We start from the raw sequence: 18,468 nt of genomic DNA on the forward strand, positions 1-18,468 counted from the left end.
GCGCCTCCTCACACAACCAGAGAAGGGTAACGACCAATTTAAAAACAAAAAAAAACAACCAGAACTGACAGAAAATAAAACTATATGGAAGTCCCACAACCAAGGAGTTAAAAAATAAACATTCCTCCAGATTGGTAGGAGGGGCAGAGATGAACAGCCCAGCAAAGAAAACGTGTGACAAAGTGGCAGCTGGTGGAGCGGGCAGTCCCACATTCGTGTACAGATAAACTGGGAGGAATAACTGGGGAGTGAGACAGACCACGGGACCAAGAGTTTCAGTGTGGGGGGGAAATAAAGCCTCAAAATCTCTGACTGAAAAAATCTGTGGGGGTTGAGGTGGCAAGAGAAACCCCCAGCCTCACAGGAGAGATCATTGGAGAGACCCACAGGGTCCTACAATGTACACAAACCCACTCACACAGGAATCAGCACCAGAAGGGCCCAATTTGCTTGTGGGTAGCAGGAAGTGACTGAAAACCAGCTGAGAGCCGAGTAAGCAGCACTGTTCCCTCTCACACCCCTCCCCCACATATAGCACAACAGGGTGAACTAGGTTACCTCACTCCAGCAAATATCTAAGGCCCCATCCTTACTACATAATAGACATGCCAAGAAAAAAATATGGACCAAATGAAAGAACAGATCAAATCCCCAGAAAAAAATACAACTAAGTTATGAAGAGACAGCCAACCTATCAGATGCACAGTTCAAAACACTGGTAATCAGGATGCTCACAGAACTGGTTGATAATGGTTGCAAATAGAGGAAAAAGTAAAGGCTATGAAAAGTGAAATAAAGGAAAATGTACGGTGAACCAACAGTGAAGGGAAGAAAACCAGGACTCAAATCAACAATTTGGACCAGAAAGAAGAAACATTCAACCAGAACATAATGAAGAAACAAGAATTCAAAAAAAAAAAAATGACGAGAGGCTTAGGAACCTATAAGACAACCTTAAACATTTCAAAATCCAAATCATAGGGGTGTCAGAAGGAGAAAAGGAAGAGCAAGGAATTGAAAACTTATTTGAAAACATAATGAAGAAGAAATTCCCCAATTTGGTAAAGGAAATAGACTTCCAGAAAGTCCAGGAAGCTCAGAGTCCCAAAGAAGTTGGACCCAAGAAAGCACACACCAAGGCACATCATAATTATATTACCCAGGTTAAAGATAAGGGGAGAATTTCAAAAGCAGCAAGAGAAAAGGAGACAGTTACCTACAAGGGAGTTCCCATGAGACTATCAGCTGATTTCTCAAAAGAAACCTTACAGGCAAGAAGGGGCTGAAAAGAAGTATTCAAAGAGATGAAAGGCAAGGACCTACATCCAAGATTGCTCTATCCAGAAAAGTTATCATTTATAATAAAAGGGCAGAAAAAGTGCTTCCAAGAGAAGGTCAAGTTAAAGGTGTCCATCATCACCGAGCCCTTAGTATATGAAATGTTAAAGGGACTTAATTAAGAAGAAGATAAAAAACATGAACAGCAAAATGACAACAAATTCACAACTATCAACAACTGAACCTAAAAAAAAAACCTAAGCAAACAACCAGAACAGGAACAGAATGACAGAAATGGAGATCACAGGGAAGGTTATTAGCAGGGAAGGGGAGGAAGGAGAACAGGGGAAAAGGTACAGGGAATAAGTAACATAAATGGTAAATAGAAAGTAGACAGGGGGAAGTTAAGACTAGTATAAGAAATGTAGAAGCCAAAGAACTTAAATGTATGACCCAGGGACATGAACTAAGTCGGGTAGGGAAGGAACTAGGGTGGGAGGGGCTGTGCAGGGGGGAGGTGAATAAAGGGAAAATGGGACAACTGTGATAGCATAATCAATAAAATATATTTTAAAAATCTTTCAAAACATTTAGTCTTAGTAGGTTTTTAACTATTTTTTAATTCTGACTTGTCATCTAAACACCACAGGACTCAACATTAGCCTGAAATAAAATGAACAAACTGCTCCACAAAGATTACCTGTTTTTCCCCAACAAGAGGACACGGAGGGATCTTAGAGTAGAAAGCCCACTAATTTCTTCAATCTGGTTATCGTATAAGTCCAAGAATATTAGCCTCCGTAGATTAGAAATGTTTTGGATTCGAGTTATAAAATTGTGTTGAAAGTTCAACAAACGAAGGTGTTCTTCTCCATCGATAATAGGACATACAGTCAGCTTTTGCCTAAGAAACATTTAAAAAGTTAATAAGACTCTGAGTTGGCAACCTGCCTCCTCTTACAAATATTATTAGTATCTTTGTGCTCCCATGTTATAAGGAGAAAAAGATAAATAGAACCACTTCTTGCCTCCATGAACTAAGCCTCTTAGATCAAATTGTAAATCATCCCTATAAAAGCCAATAGACATTGACAATGGTAATTATTAAAATGAAGTCTAAGCTCTCACTATATTTTTAAAATTCCACTATAAATTATTTCACATAAAATTGACTTAATATCAGAAAACACTCAATGTAAATGCCTTATGCAATAGAGGTTTACAATGGTTAAAAGAACCACAACATATAACCAGAGAAATGCCCTTGCCATCAATCAACTGATAGAAAGACTACCCAGGGGTAACTAAGTCTTCAGGAAAAAAAGGAAAACATAAAAAAGGGTGTCTCATAGAATGGTAGACTCTTGAGCTGGACAATAGCAGGAAGAGCAAGAAATGCAGTCATCTACAGTTCACTTTGATAAAGCAATTCCATCCTTTATTGAACATTTCTGCAGATACGTAAAATTTTAAGTATATGTTCACATGCTCAACACTAACTCTGAACTTTGCAGAATGTTTAAAATGCTATTGGGTAGGATGAAACCTTACCAATATATGTCTTAAGCTATATTTAAGAGAGTAAACCTCCATTATACAAAAAAGTTATAATGTACTACATGTGAAGTTATTATGTGCCAGGCCCTTTAAGAAACTGACAGCATGGATGGAACTGGAGAGCATTATGCTGAGTGAAATAAGCCAGGTGGTGAAAGACAAATACCTTATGATCTCACCTTTAAGTGGAACCTAATCAACAAAACAAACAAGCAAGAAAAACATAACCAGAGACACGGAAATAAAGAACAAACTGACAGTAACCAGAGAGGAGGGGGGAGGGAAATAATGGGGGAAAGAAGGTAAGAGCTGTCAAGGAACATGTACAAAGGACACCTGGACAAAGCCAAAGTGGGGTAGGACTGAGAGTGGGAGGTGGGGGTGGGTGGGGTGGTGGAAAGTCATGGTGGGAAAATGGAGACAACTCTACTTGAACAACAATAAAAAATAAATAAATAAAAATTAAAAAATAAAAAACAAAGAACTCTACTAAGGTAATTAAATGACCAGAGAGAAATGATTCTACTCTGAGATTTTCAACAGTCTTCAAGGAATATGTAGTTCTATTGATCAAAGTGTGAACAACTCTAATAGGAAAGTTAATTAGAAATATTTCCTTTCAGTAAAATCACGTTAGTGGAACCTTTAAAGCAAGTGAATCATAGTAGTATAAGCACAAGTGAAACTCTACGAGTGATCAGAATCCTCCACATGGAAAGAAAAAATTGATTAACACCAGGTAATTACTGAATGGTACTGATTGACAAAGATATGGTGTTTAAAAATACAGACCCTACGAGAAAGATTGAGAATAGTATAGGGAATGGAGAAGCCAAAGAACTTACATGTACGACCCATGGACAGGAACTAAGAGGGAGGGATGCTGTTGGGAGGGGGGTGCAGGTAGAGGAGAATGAAGGAGAGAGAAAAATGGGACAACTGAATAGCATAATCAATCAAATACATTATAAATAAATACATAAAAATAAAGACCCTGAAGAAATTGGTTTAAAATTGAAGAAAAAAAGTTAGGTAGTAGTTTAATTCTTTTCATGTGTTTAGTATTTAGAATTCATTTCATGCACTCAATTATACTACCTCATTTGGTACTTCTGTTTTATAAATTATAAGTACTCTGGTTTAAAATTTGTAACTTTGTGCACCAGTTTAACAAAAAACATATACTGTCTCATTTTTCCTGCTTCAGTCTCCCTTCATTTCTCATAGTTAAATTTACTGATATCTCAGCTTCTAGTTCATCCTATTCTTGAGTATCACTAAAATAAAAACACACACACACACATTGACCCACCTCTGACATGTGCCTCTGCAACAGGAAATAATCACTTTCTCAGATTTCAAATCCAGTGACTAAGTCCCAACTCCAAGGCTCACCTGCCTGCCCCTTAACCCTGTAAGTCCCTGTTATCCAGCAACCAGCAAACACACACACACTGGGTTATTACCCAGTGGTCTTCAAGAGAGCCTGTTACGCCTACAAAATCCCTGAATTGCTATACCTCCTACTCCATCACTGAGGTATCTATTGGATTATGCTTGTGCCTCTGATTTTCTACTTGGTGCTACTAAGCTGCATGCCTGGTACTCCAGGCCTACCCTAACTCCAGGAGAGTTAGAGCCTAGCTCTTCCATGCATCTCTTCTCAGGGCTGGACTCCACTCTCAATCCCTTCGTCTCTGGACTAAGAAACAGCGCAGTAGTGCGGATCTTCCTTTAAAAATCACTGCTGTTACCCATGGCTCTCAAATAATGATCCCCAAGTACCTTGCTGCTAGCCCAGCTTTTGTGACACACATCGTGGTACTGATCAGGCCTGGTGCTAATTAGGCCTATGACATCTCTGTGGTCCTGCCATTTCATAACTGGCTTTTGAAGCTGAGTCAATTCCCTTGGGCCTGACTATCCTAGGTAAACAAGTCTCCACCTGATCAAAGTTTGCTTCATACCCTAGGGGCCCACGTGCCGAAGACCAGCTTCGCAACTGCCCGAGTCACCCCAAGCTACAACACGAGTGCCTACCTTATGTCACTACCTTAAAAATACTGGCTCCTGTCAGTCTTGAGTAACATGAAACTAAAGGGCTGGGGCACTATTTTGTCTGGATTTTTAAAGACCGGCATTAAAAATTAGCACAAAATACATCAAAACATTAAAATATTATGGAAGTTGTATTAGATGATAGCATTAGAACTTCAAAAAGCAACACTACCACAAAGATGTCAGGAGAGTAACTGCCCTCAAATGTTACTTTGCTACAGAACAACATGCCACACCCTCCGGAGAGCTTTCTCCCAAGTACAAATGCTCTGTGACATCCGCTGTCAGGTGTGCACTGCTGCGCTCAGAAGTCTGCTTAACCATCTGCGGTCAGACACGCACTGGTAAGGCAGGGCTGGGACCCTGCACCCACCTTCCTCCTGCAGATAACTTCCTGGACTTAAAGGTAGGGATCAAGTCCTAAATACAGTCACTCACTCAAAAAAAAATCTTATTGAGGAACTAGTATAAAGGACACATGGACAACAACTAAGGGGGGGTGGAAATGGGAGGGAGGTGGGGAGCACGGGAGGGTGCTGGAATAGGAGTAAAAGTCAAAAAACTGTACTGGAACAATAATTAAATTAAAAAAATGATCTAAAAAAAAGAGAAAGAAAACCCACAGTTAGACATGGCCTGGTAAAATAGCAGAGCAAATAACAGAAAAAAAAAAGTCTTAAAAGCAAAGATGAAGACCAACTGAATGCAAAGGAATGACAAATGGCTTATTTTCATAAAAAAAGAAGCCCGAAGACAACGAAATAATATCTTCCAATTGATCTAAGTATAATTGTCCGTGGTATGACTTGTTTTCTTCATTCTTTGCTTTTAATTAAAATACAATTTCATTAAAATGAAAATCTTATTGAGAGGGTCTTTTGTCCCAAGCTCTGTTCTAGGTGCTGAGGACACAGAACTGAATAAAACTCCAGGTGTTTGTGGAACTTATATTTTCGTAGGAGAAGACAAATAATAAACTTGGTAAGAAAAATATTTAATATGTTAGAAGGTGATAAGCACTAAGAAGAAAAATGAAGCCGAGAAGGAGCTGCGGACCACCGGGGTGGAAAGGGTGGCAACTCTGGAGGGGGTGGCCAGGGAAGGTCATCCCTGAGATACAGACACGTGAGTAAAAACCTAAAGGAGGAAAGGAAATGAGCCTACAGACACGTGGGAACAGTAAGTGCAAAAGCCCTGAAATGTAAGCTTGGCGTATTCCAGGAGGCAGAGTGAGTGGAGGAGAGGTCAGGAGGCAGTGAACCTAGTGAGGTGACAGGGAATCCCACCGACCAGGGCCCAGAAGCCGGTGTGAGGACTATATTGCAAAGCTTTTTCTACCCTAAAATCCATTTTCACTAGTCATATTCTACAATTACTTAGTACTCTTTTAGAGTATGGTCAAGCTTTTCACATCACGTAGATACACAATTCCTCCTGATACTCCTCAAAGGATAAATACAAAATTGCTAACAGCGGTAGGAGAGCTGGATAGTTGGAGAACAAGCTGAGGGAGACTTTTGTGCCTTTCAAGTCTTATACCAAGTCTATGTATTATCTAGTCAATCAATTAAAATAAAATATATTGTCCTCACCTTTCTAGGGTCAACCTGTCTGAGTAAAGAATTTTCTCTTCGGAAGAGCGCTGGAGAATGGGAAATGATGGCATTGATGAGCTCACCAAATTAATATGATCACCTATTGAAAATGACAAATTACCTGATTAAGAAAAACCTTTAAAATCTTAAAACTAAAGACACCTTATATTTGGAGAACTTTGGTACCTACAAATATCTTTTCTAGAAAGTATAGTTTCCACAGCTCCCCATATTTGAAATTAATTACTAAGTTTGAGTTTGTTTCTTTCCTCCTCAAACCTAAACTATGTGTACTGTGCATGCTACACAGTCTAGTGCTACCTTTATCCCTTTGTAATGCTGACACCTAGTACTAAATTTGAACTCTCTTATAACTGAGACGATAGTCCCTCATTACCAGGTACATTGGGGCCAGCACTATGACAGCCCTGCCGCATTCTGGACTTGGAAGGTATCTGAATGGAAGAATCTCCAAATGCTGAAAAGGAGCTCATGGCAGTTTTCATGTCCAGCCCATATAGTTCTGTCACGTTTGTTGTGGATGAGATGCATGATGACTTATTACGAGGCGAAGGGCTTATTACTCTTCCATCTCCTTCAAAATATCAAAAAGTTTATCACAAAGCTACACAATACATGACTTTGCGACAGGAAATACAGAGAAAGTAGTTTTGATAGCAAATGTAAACCTCACATCATCACTTTTTTTGCCATGCTCAGCTACCACCATAGACAGTACTGCAGGACCAAAGTGGATGTCAACAAATCCTATACACTTACAGTGGTGAGACTGACACCCCATGACATTTATAGGTTCTTGGTTAGATGTTGTCTCTCCCATTAGGGAGCTTTCAATCTAGTGGGCAAACCCATATGAAATTAACAAACTATATAGAACATGCACAAAATGCAGAATATAAAATGATACCTAATGATATACTCACACATAAGTATGTCTTGTTATTTTTCACTTAAAGAAGGTGGTTACAGATGGGTGTAGGGGGAGGTGGATATTAAAGACCTAGAAGAATGTAGGACAGGTGAGCAGAGATGCTGGGAAGTAAGAGAAATGAGGGAAGATTTGAGTAATGGATCAAATGTGACAGTATGACACCAGAGGAATTCTACTGTATTTTCTTCTATGAAAAGAAAATTTCCTGAAAGCAGCAATTGATGTTGAGGGGAGTGATAAGCAGTAAAATAGAAGCTAGGATTACCACAAACTTCTACTGCTTAAACCGACCAGTAAGGAGAAAAGATAAAACTAAGTGTAGGAGGTTAATTACTCTTTGGGAGGCCATCAGACAACACGATGGCAGCTTAAAATTAGTTCCATACAGACTGTATTAAAGAGCTAGAAAGCAATGGTATTTGCTAGCTCCTTCAGGTGTAAAAGGTATAAACCAAAGAATCATGCACCTAGCTTCTTGAACAAAACAATCAATGCTCACATCCCACTTTTCTGAATATCATGAAATATCACGGGCATTCAGAACTGAATGTTGATCAACGAAATGGCCTGGTGACATGACCAGCTGCTAGCAGGGTACCCAAGTAACCATCATTTAGCAAACTGATTTGGAAATAAAAACAAACTAAAACTAGCCTAAGGATTAACTGACTAAGGATTAACTGGTCAGATAAAAGAAAAACTCCAAACAATAGCCAACCCTGATTTCTCTTATTAGCATCAGAGTGAGATTTTTAAAGTTCTTTTGTAAAGACTCCAAGCCAATCCTCAATTTAAGATGCAGATTTAAACTCTGTAAGAACTGTGATGGAGAGACAGTAATTGAACAGTAAATTTTATTTACACTCAGTGAATAAAAGAATTTTACCTTCACACTTTCCCACTCCTATCATAATCACGATCCCTACCAACTATCACAATTGGAGTGGTATGTATCTTACAATAAATAGCAAGAGATGAGAATGATGGAGTAGCAAAGCCTCAAAATCCACACACAACATCCTCTAAATGACTGGAATCAGAGTGATCTGTAGTTGAAGCATCCACTTCAATATGTGGATATGTAAACACCAACATATGTATACGTGTGTATCAAAAATCCACATATATGTGTGTGATGTTTCATCCTATACATAAACTGCATTATTATGCGACAAAATTTTAATTGAAATACTTCCTATTATTGTTTATTTCATATATCACTATTTAATTTACCAGATATGTAGCCTTTCTATTCCCAATTAAATGTACAAGCTACTTGAGAGACAGACCTCATTATATATTCTTTATATTCATTTAATCTAAATTCAGTAGGAAATCAGTAAATTAACTGATTTTCCAATTTACTAAGAGTTAATAGGAAATCTAGTTTGTATATAGTACTACTGTTAAAATAAGAAATTCTTACATTTGTGTGTAAAATTGTTGAATGAATTCTTTCATAATTAGGATCTCACAGTTGTTTAGAGGCATAAGATCAACATTAATAAGAATCTTCACTTCATCTCACCCTAAATACATGGACGGATGGATGGACCACGAATGGGTGAGCAGATAGATGGATGAGCAGATGGTGGGTGGCTGACTGACTGGCTGAATGATATAGTATATGGTCATACAAGTGTGTCCATTCAGCCTTATCTTTGCGCGTGTTTAGTAGCCAGAATCCTGATTCTAGATTTTCCAGTGATTTATCATGATCTTAAACGTTAAGCATTGCCTCTTCCTCTCTATATACACACTTCAGAATTCTTAATTAAGAAATTTGATCAATTAAGGTTTATTTAACTGAGATTTTACTGTATAGTAGTCCCTGAAATATCTCTTAACAAAATTTCAAGGATACAGGGGTTAACTCTTAATAGTATTATAAAAAGCCTAAAAGAAATCATATACCAAGCATTTGAAAAACCAGCCTAATTAAAACACAGTTTCTTTACTTAGGACTGAGAGTCCATTCGGTTAATTCATGCTGAACAACATGAGGGTAATGGGCACCATCAACCCCCATGCAGTTGAAAATAGAACTTCCGACTCCCCCCAAACCCTCAGTCATCCCTCGGTGTCCACGGGGGACTGGATCAGGACCCCGCCCCGGCAGACAGCAGAATGTGGATGCTCAAGTCCCTCATATAAAGCGGCACAGTACAATGTACACAGCTGACCGTCGGCATCAGCAGACCCCTCACCCTGGACAGAAAATACGGTTTTTCATCCAGGGTTGGCTGAATCCATGAATGCATAACCCAGGGATACAATGTGCCCACTGCATATTTATTGAAAAAAATCCATGTATTAGTGGATCCACACAGTGCAAACCAGTATTGTTCAAGGGCCAACTTATACAAGTTCGATTAATTTTGAAAAATGGAGAAAAAATGGAGTGAAATCAGTTAATACAATTAGGTATCAGGATATAGTTTATTAAACAGAGGTCCCCAAACTTTTCCTGGTACAGTGCTACTTATAATTTTTCCAAAGTTTTATGTTTTGGGAGGCAGAATTGTGAGCAAAAGTCAAGGAGACAGCTACGTACTCTGTGGATTTCTTTGCAGGAAACTGCCTGACACTGTGGAGAAGGCACATTTGGAAAACAACAGGTACAAATGAGTAGTTTGTCCCAGAAAATGATTTTGAATGAAATCTTTTAATAAAAAATAAATAGGTTTATTTTTCCTAAAGAATTAATTTGTGTCTTATGGGTCATTATTTACACATAAGACTATCCATCTCTCAGTCTCACAAAATTCAGTGCCTCCATTCTGCTTCCTCATTAGCGAACATCTAGGAAAACTTTATGATTTAGAGAAATTTACGTGGCCAGGCATTCACAAACCTGTATACCAACTTCCTCCTCTAACTTGAGACTAGCTTGGGAAAAGTATTTAATTTTGACTCATAATTTGAAAAATAATTTAAGATGGTGTTATGAAAACTATGAAGGAAATTCACAATGCTAACATAAAAAAACCCTACTGGAGATCTTCCAGGTTTTTTATAGCTGTAACTTTGTGCCTAATTCATTGTCTAGCACATAACACACTCAGTAAACATGTATTCATCTGAACCAAAGAAAGCAAGACAGATGTTTCCTGCACTATGGAACTGTGGTGAGGTTGATGGCAAGCCCAGTAGTCAGCCAAGGTAGGAGTGTAGGGTACAGGATAGAGAAAAATCATGGCAGATTAGAAGGACCCATGAATAGGTTCCAAAAGTAATGAAACAAAAAAGGAAACTAATCAAATATTCATGCAGCAATGAGATGAACAAAAAGAGGCCTATACCGATCAGCCCTCTCATCCAGAATCCTAGGAGGTGGGGATGGTACCATACGTAAGGAGCCTGCAGTGCACATTACCAATGCTAACAGTTGTCAGTGACCAACTAAAAACCCAACTGTATTATTGTACTAAAGGAAATTTCTCCTTAAGTTGAAAAGTGCATTTCATATATACAACCAGATCATATAAGACAGTATTTTTCAAAGTGTGACCCATAAACCACTCCTTCAGAATCCTTTGAATCATTTATTAAAATGCACATTTAAATAAATAAGGATGGGGAAAGGGGAAAAGGGCAAAGGAAACACTAAAAATCCGCATTTCTAACAAGATCTCGGGTGATGCACCCTAGAGTTTAAGGCCCTTCATATAAAATATCTATAATTATATGCATTTTAAGGGAGGTAATTTCTTTTCCACTCCTAACTTTCTACTCTTCCTATTGTTTTATTTCCTAAAGATGTGTGCCCATACTCTTATTTTCACTAATTAGCCATTTTTCCTAGTTCTAATACAGTATTTGGAAGATTCTTTCCCATTCTCTCATATACGACCTACCCCCAAACTAAAATACAGTATCTTTTCTGTGTTGGAAATAATCTACTATGCTGTGGACAGAAAATAAATTCTGATTTAAACAAATACCAAACCAATTTGGTAACCAATTTACCATTTCATTTTTAATTCAAGTCTATTTGGATATACAAAGTCAGTATTATTAAACAATAGTCAAAGAAGATAAACCATATCTGATCTCTACTCACTGATAATACCTTGCCTACTTGAGTAGTTTCTTTCAAGATCATGTTGTAAGAGTCGGCCAGGGAAGGATGCTGTTTCTTTATTTAGCCTTAATTCAACCTAAAAAAATTATTTTAAAAAAATTGGATAAGAACATAACAATTAGTCATAAAAATCATCATAGAATAACATACACCTGGCACATGCTACAATATACTGATGAACCTTCAAAGCATCATGCTAAGTCAAAGAATTCAGACACAAAATGCCACACATTGCCTAATTCCATTTATGAAATACTAAGAATAAAACATCTATAGAGACAGAAAGCAGATTCGTGGCTTCAGGTTGGCTGGGGTGGGAGACCCGAGAAGTGCTGCGGAACGGGTGCCTTAGGTTCTGGAAGGAGACAGTAGTGACGGCTGCACCACATTGTCCATGTATTTAATACCACTGATTTGCACAATTCAAAGTGATTAAAATGATCAATTTTATGTTGTGGGTATTTTAACGTACGCACAGAATCAGAGTCAATTCCATGAGATCAGATGAAACCATGCTCCAGTCTGAGGCACTTTCAATTCCTGCAAACCCTCACCACGAATACAAGGCTTAAAAGAATCATTTTCTCAAAAACAAAAGCAAAAACATACAAAAACTAAATTCTGCTAGAAAAAAATCACTGTTTCATCATTGGAATTCCTTTGAGTCTAATTATAACATATAAAGACTGTATACCTAAACCTTGTAAGAAAGGATTTCTCTTTTAAATTATTTGATAGAACTGAAAAAAATAAAATCAAATAACCTCTCATGATTAGCCTCAAAAAAACCTAAATATGTATTTTTGGAAAATTACAATGCTTTTGATTCATCCATACTATAAACACTGTAATGGCATTTATATTGACTTCTCATGAATTATATGAACTAAAGGTATTTTCTCAAAACCTATGTCCACACAAGGGAAAACAAATTGTTTAGAGGGAATACGGATAAGGCACATCATTCCTAGAAACACAATGTAATGCTAGAATAGGATATGTCCAGGGAAATCAATTAACAAAGCTTTGGACGAAACCTACTATGACCAGTTATAATAAAGAATATTTTCATTTAATCTAGCTAACTGCTATGTATTCAAGATGATCAAATGGTCTAGTTCACAAGTGTTCGTTTTCATATCCAGAACATAGTGAAATGCTGCCTCCTCGACTTTCGTCCTCCTCTCCATCCTCCTCACACCCCCACTCACCCTTCTCTTACTATTTTCTGTAAAGTCTACCCTTCTCTTTAGAATTCCTCCAGTGACATCTACTAAACATTTTATTCATTTTTTTAAAAGTGAATTGGGAGGGTTTGAGATGTACAACCTTGTTAAAGGAGAAAAATTATATTGTCTTGAGACAACTGTGTGGGAAGTGGATGTGTTTGAGTACTGAGGTGTGACGAGAAGGAAAGAAAAACACATGTACCTCAAAAATCAAATGAGAAGCCAGAGATTATGGAAATACCAGAGATATGGGAAGCATTTCCTCTTCATATCTTAATTTCTCAGTAGCATTAAGCCCAATTTATTTCCATCAATAATCTATTTTTCTCCCCTTATTTTAACTGAAATGTACAGGTATGTTACCCCATATTATCATATTTTATCCAGGACAAGATTCCATTAGTAATAGGGCACACCATCATTTTACCCATTACTTAGAAAGAAAACACTTTCCCAAATGAATGACAACAACAATGTGCCATCAATTTTAGGAAGGATTCTGATTTAAGAAATGTCTAAATGTTTTTTTAAAAAATCTTACCTTTTGCAATTGGTGAAATGTGATTCAGTTTTTAAAAGAGGTTTGTTCTGTTTTGTTTTATTTTATGTAGGAAGAAAATAAAAATTACATTTAAATGGGAGACTAAAATAAATGTACTTAAAATTTCCAGTTCAGAGTCTACACTTTAAATCATGCTGCTATTTCTTACTTTGTTTTTTTCAGGAAGAGACGATGTTTGAATAACCAGATGAAGCCCACAGTTCACCTGAAACGTAAAAATTAAACCATAAAATATATTCTCAACTTAAACATACACACATACTCCTCCCCAAAATGGTACAAATAAAGATATAACAAACAGAATGCTTGCTTTCTGTTTGATTCTGGCATTGAGTCATGTTCCGAGAATTTGCTGAAAACAATATAATCACAATTAAGAATTAAAGCTTTCACTGTGTTTTATTTTCTAAAATGTCTGCAGCAATTTAACCTCCTACTTAGCACCGCAGGATTTTGACATCTGACATTTCAGGCTTAAGTAAATATCTTAACGGAACAGGTGAAGGAGAGGGGGGTGTCTGTTAATAATAAATTATTTTCTTAATTAAAAAAAACTGACTAAAGGAATGTAAATGAACCTTAGCCTTTCACAGCAGCCCAGCTCCACCTTCTAGGAAACCCAGATCTGGGACAAGACTGACCTCCCATCATACAAAATTAATGCCCTCAAAGTGCCTTGGTCCATTCCACGAATCTCAAGCCTCCGTCACACAATAGCTTAAGCAGACTCAGCAGTCGTGGGCGTAACAATACATCACCTAGGACAAAGACGCCAGCCAGAAAAGACAATACGAATGGAAAGAAAGGGCAAGTAAAAGACCCAACCTACGTTGTTCGTAGCCCGGCCAGAAACTGAGCGGTATTTCCCAGGAATCATGGCAGCAGACAGTCCAGAATCTGTTAGAAATCACGCTGCAGCAGAGATTCAAACAGACCGAAATGGGTCAAGTACCAGGCAACCCGCTAAGGGGTCACCATGGAAACAGCGATTTCCGGTCTGGTCCTCTCCCAAATCAAGTGGCTAAAACAGCCTTTAGAGCGTCTAGTTATTTTTGTGGGAGCTGAGACAAGGCTGGCCACATCGGTAGCTATGACAACCACCACTTCCGGTCCGTGCCTATTTACCGCCCACCTTAGCTCCGTACCCGCGAAATTTGTATCCCTCTGCCAGTGGCCGTCTGATTTCAGTGGAGGACTGCCGGTAGGAAGAGCAAGATAGCCAAGACCCAGGAACCCCCCGGACTTGGGGGGTGATGCAGGGCCCCAATGCAGTCCTTCTGGTGCCCGCAGGTGTGAGAAGGAAACAGACAGGACGCATCTTCCTGCCCGCGGTGAACAGCAGGCCCCGCCTCCCTCGTAACTAAGGCCGCCTCGGCGCTCGTCCGCGGCGTGGACACCCCTAGCAGCCTCACCACCGAGTTCGGCAAGTCGCTGTTGCTCCTCCCCCAAGGACCAGGCCCTGTGGCGGCTGTGGGACAGCTTCGTGTGGGGCCGCTGCGCCGACTGGTACGGGCGCAGTGACCGATTGGTGATTGGCTCTGGGCAATTTTGACGTCTCTTGGGTGATCCAGAAGAACCTGCGCTTCTCCCAGCACCTGAGGCTCGCGGCGGGCACCATGCCCACTCTGCAGCAAATGTCCTCCCCAGCACCTGCGGGGGAACAAGAGGGAGACCAAACGGGCGAGCCTGAAAAGGAGGCGAGCCTGAAAAGGAGGAGAGCCCCAGACCGTCAGGCATTCAGAGGCCGCCCAGCACCCAGCCTCCAGTACGCTCCCCTGGACCAGGAAGAGGGCTGAGGCTCTTTTTACTGATACCTTGGGAAGGGCTTCGTTGTAAAGGTCACCCCAAAGGTTTCCTCTGTAAAATTGGGAATGCGCTTCAAAGGCGATCACCAAGATCCTATTTAGCATTAACACTTTGGAATTGCAGTTCCTTATTACCTACCCCTCCCCCCAAACCCACTCAATTGTTCTTCAGATTATATAAAGTCACCCTCACCACCCCTTGAGAGTTTTTAAATAGGGATGTTACTTGAGCAAATCTCAAGGAATGGGGTGCTTGAAACTCTTTTTGCAAAACAGTACGCAAGACACAAGCTTGAGGAAATGTCAGTTATACATGTCAAAATAGTGGGAAAAGGAAGTTGTTGATAAATAATCCCTTCCCACTGTTAAACTTTCCTTTGCCACTACCTGCCTTTAAGTTAAATGATCCTAGTAAGCTGAATTTCCCCCATCTTGCCTGCATCTGCTTGTTGTCTATCCTTATAAGCACTGGTTACACTCATTTTGCATCTGGTCCCTACCACCTTCCTCATTTTCCATCTTAAAGACTTCCCAGCCTTTGGGAATAAACTTCAGCCCTGTCTGTCACCATTACATGGGTAAAATTATGACTCAATTGAATCTAAACATCACTCATTTCTACAAATGGGAAGAGTTCACCCACATCTGTCTTTTGTGTCTGATGGGTACTAGACTTATGGGGTGGTACAACTGAAAGCAATATAACATTGTATGTCAACTATAATTTTAATTTTTTAATAAGGTCACCTGTAAGTGACACTTGACTTTGGATATACAGAAGTAGTCACAGAATTTTAGAGCTGAAGGAAACCATAGTGCTCGTCTAGTCCAAATTCACAATTTGCATGAGGAAGCCATTCCAGGAGGCTAATGATTTCCTCAAAGGCCTATAATCCTTGCTGTGGGTTTGATTACCAGACCAAAACTCTATGCAATCAATACCAACCTGCTCCTACATGGGAGTGGTTGATTAAGACCCTTTAATGGCATCCTGTAATTGTTGGGTTAGCCAAAAATCTGTTTGGTTTTTTCCATAAAATGACTCTAATAGCTCTTAGTTGTCTTTAACTTCATTTAAAATAATTTCGTTAGATTGTATTGTGACAGCTCTCGTATCACTGTGCATTAAAAAACATCAAAATTGGTGAATTTTTATGTAGCCATTTTAATACTGAAGATGGAAAAATACACATTTTTTGGCATATTATGCTTTATTCATTTCAACAAAGGTAAAAATGCAACTGAAACAGAAAAATTGTTCAATGTATGGAGAAGGTGTGTGACTGATCAAACATGTCAAAGTGGTTTGCGAAGTTTCATGCTGGAGATTTCTCACTGGATGATGCTCCGTGGTGGGGTAGACTACTTGAAGTTGATAGTGATCAAATGGAGACATTGATTGAGAACAATCAATGTTATACCATGTGGGAGATAGCTGACATACTCAAAATGTCCAAATCAATAAAGTTATTGGTGAAAATGAAAAATGTGTCTTATTTTATGGAAAAAAACCACATGGATTTCTCAACCAACCCAATATTAGGATAAAGAACAACATTATTAACCCAATCTATAAGTTCTTGCATGCTTTTTTGTCCCTGCCTACCACACCAGTTCAATCCAAGACCACTGCCCTTGTTGCTCATGGCACAACTCTGGCTGATCTCCTCAATTGTTTCATGTAATACCTTGGAATTACGCCCCTCCCATTCCCCATCAGGGTTGAAGGATGACTTATTCAGAATGCCCCTCTGTCTCTGACCTCAGGTGTCCTCTCTCCCTCATGGTGCACAGTCTGCCACCTCATGGAGAAAGCCCTTTCAGGTGAGGGGGTATGAGGACATCCCCGGGTTGACATGGGGGTCCAGGCACTGGGAAGGGGACAGCACAGGGGCTGGACTCCAGCTACTTGGGGACAGGGGCAAGATGGCTGATAGCACTACGTACAGTAGGGGTAAGATGGGAAACTAACAGGCACAGGCAGAGGGACCTGAACTTAAAGTTGGAGACATCTGGCTACCTGATCCTGTGTGCTCATCCTGCAGGACAGGACTCCATAACAGGGAAGGGCTAAGGGGGACAGGAAGGAATGGGACACACCCTGAGCTGTGTCAAAAGTAATGACTGGCTACCAAAAAGGGTGTTGATGTTCCAAGTGCTGCCTGGGTGCTGTAAAAAAAGGGGGGAGTCCTCTTATTAAGGTCTTTTATTTTTTCAATTATTTATCAATTAAGTCCTTTTATTTAAAAACCAGCTCAAGCATCCTTCCCCTTTGATTCCCTAATGATAGGCTCCCATTCATTATATGTTATATCCTTCAATGGCACTCATCACAATTGTCATGAAATAATTGTGTAGTTTGCTTAATGTTCATCTCTCACATTCATTGTGAGCTCCATGAGAGCAGGGATCATATCAGATTTGTTCATTATGGTATTGCAAGTACCTAGAACAATATTTTGCAAATTTAAGACATTCAATAAATATTTATAGAATGATTATGTGACTATAAGAACAATTTGTGTACTATAATAGAATTTTCAATTCTCTGCCAGCTTCCCTTCTCACCAAGCTATATGCCATGCAAGACATCTGTCCTTACCTGGCACTTTACCCAAGCACATTTATGTACATATGTGTATAGATATATATAAATATATAGTAAAAGAGTTAATTAAACCTGTGTCACACACTCTTACACCATTTTTCTTCCCCATAATAATACCACCTAATCAAAAGTTGGGAGAGAAAGCCAAGCTAATGAAACAACCAAATATTTTGTAATATAACAAAGGCTAACTATTGAGAAATCCAAAGGAGTTACCAAAATTATTTTTCAATTAATAACTACACCCAGCCAACATTTCTAACAATCCATATGGCATTAATATACTTACAGAGTTATTAGGAAACTGTATACAGATTTTAATAATAGTTACTTTAAAAGTATATAAGGTTTTTAAAAAGGCTTATTTGGAGTTTATAGTAATAAATTTTTAGATTGGTCTGGGTTGAGAACCTCAAGAACACTGCTAAGGAAGTTTGCTTGTGTCACCTTTGACTTGACCCCCACTCACTGTTTTGCTTGCCGATTCCAAAACCGACTGACCACCATCCTATAGCAGTGATTGGAGAGCTATTGTAGGCACTGTTCTGGGTTCTTGGTCCTAAATGTAGGGATATGTAAGTATGAATGTTGTCTCTTTAGGCAGCTTGAGAAAAAAGAGAAAAGAGGCTCTGGGGAACACTATACAGTGTGTGATAATTTGCTGCACAAAGCTATGATTATTGTTTTTCCTTAACTGTTAATTTTGCAATTAAATATGTTTTAAATATCTTCTCCCACTG

At 39.0% G+C, this 18,468-nt stretch overlaps 2 protein-coding genes across 9 annotated transcripts in view; one reads left to right on the top strand and one right to left on the bottom strand.

The window, feature by feature from the left end:
* The window catches only part of LRRC49 (leucine rich repeat containing 49), a 167,028-nt gene extending 152,300 nt beyond the window's left edge, over positions 1 to 14,728 (bottom strand). For 2 of the 8 annotated variants that reach the window (XM_037047156.1, XM_037047153.1), the window contains exons 1-6: positions 14,448 to 14,728; positions 13,464 to 13,520; positions 11,504 to 11,600; positions 6,886 to 7,083; positions 6,486 to 6,588; positions 1,979 to 2,182 (exon numbers count right to left, since the gene is read on the bottom strand). In XM_037047156.1, the coding sequence (XP_036903051.1) occupies positions 1,979 to 2,182; positions 6,486 to 6,588; positions 6,886 to 7,083; positions 11,504 to 11,600; positions 13,464 to 13,520; positions 14,448 to 14,633 (845 nt within the window). In that variant the 5' untranslated portion in view covers positions 14,634 to 14,728. Of the gene's footprint in view, positions 1 to 1,978; positions 2,183 to 6,485; positions 6,589 to 6,885; positions 7,084 to 11,503; positions 11,601 to 13,463; positions 13,521 to 14,144; positions 14,415 to 14,447 lie in introns of those variants that run through there. The other 6 variants (XM_037047154.1, XM_037047160.1, XM_037047157.1 and 3 more) reach the window with 6 other exon arrangements.
* Positions 14,679 to 16,121, top strand: THAP10 (THAP domain containing 10; the record flags this gene model as incomplete). The annotated part of the gene is given in 2 exon segments (XM_037046907.1): positions 14,679 to 14,860; positions 14,862 to 16,121. Coding segments are annotated over 2 exon segments (432 nt in total), but the record flags the coding sequence as incomplete, so codon positions are not given.
* Between the last annotated feature and the right edge of the window lie 2,347 nt (positions 16,122 to 18,468).

Source organism: Sturnira hondurensis, unplaced genomic scaffold (assembly GCF_014824575.4).
Source record: "Sturnira hondurensis isolate 20B ecotype Veracruz unplaced genomic scaffold, ASM1482457v3 Scaffold0005329, whole genome shotgun sequence".
NCBI lineage: Eukaryota > Metazoa > Chordata > Mammalia > Chiroptera > Phyllostomidae > Sturnira > Sturnira hondurensis.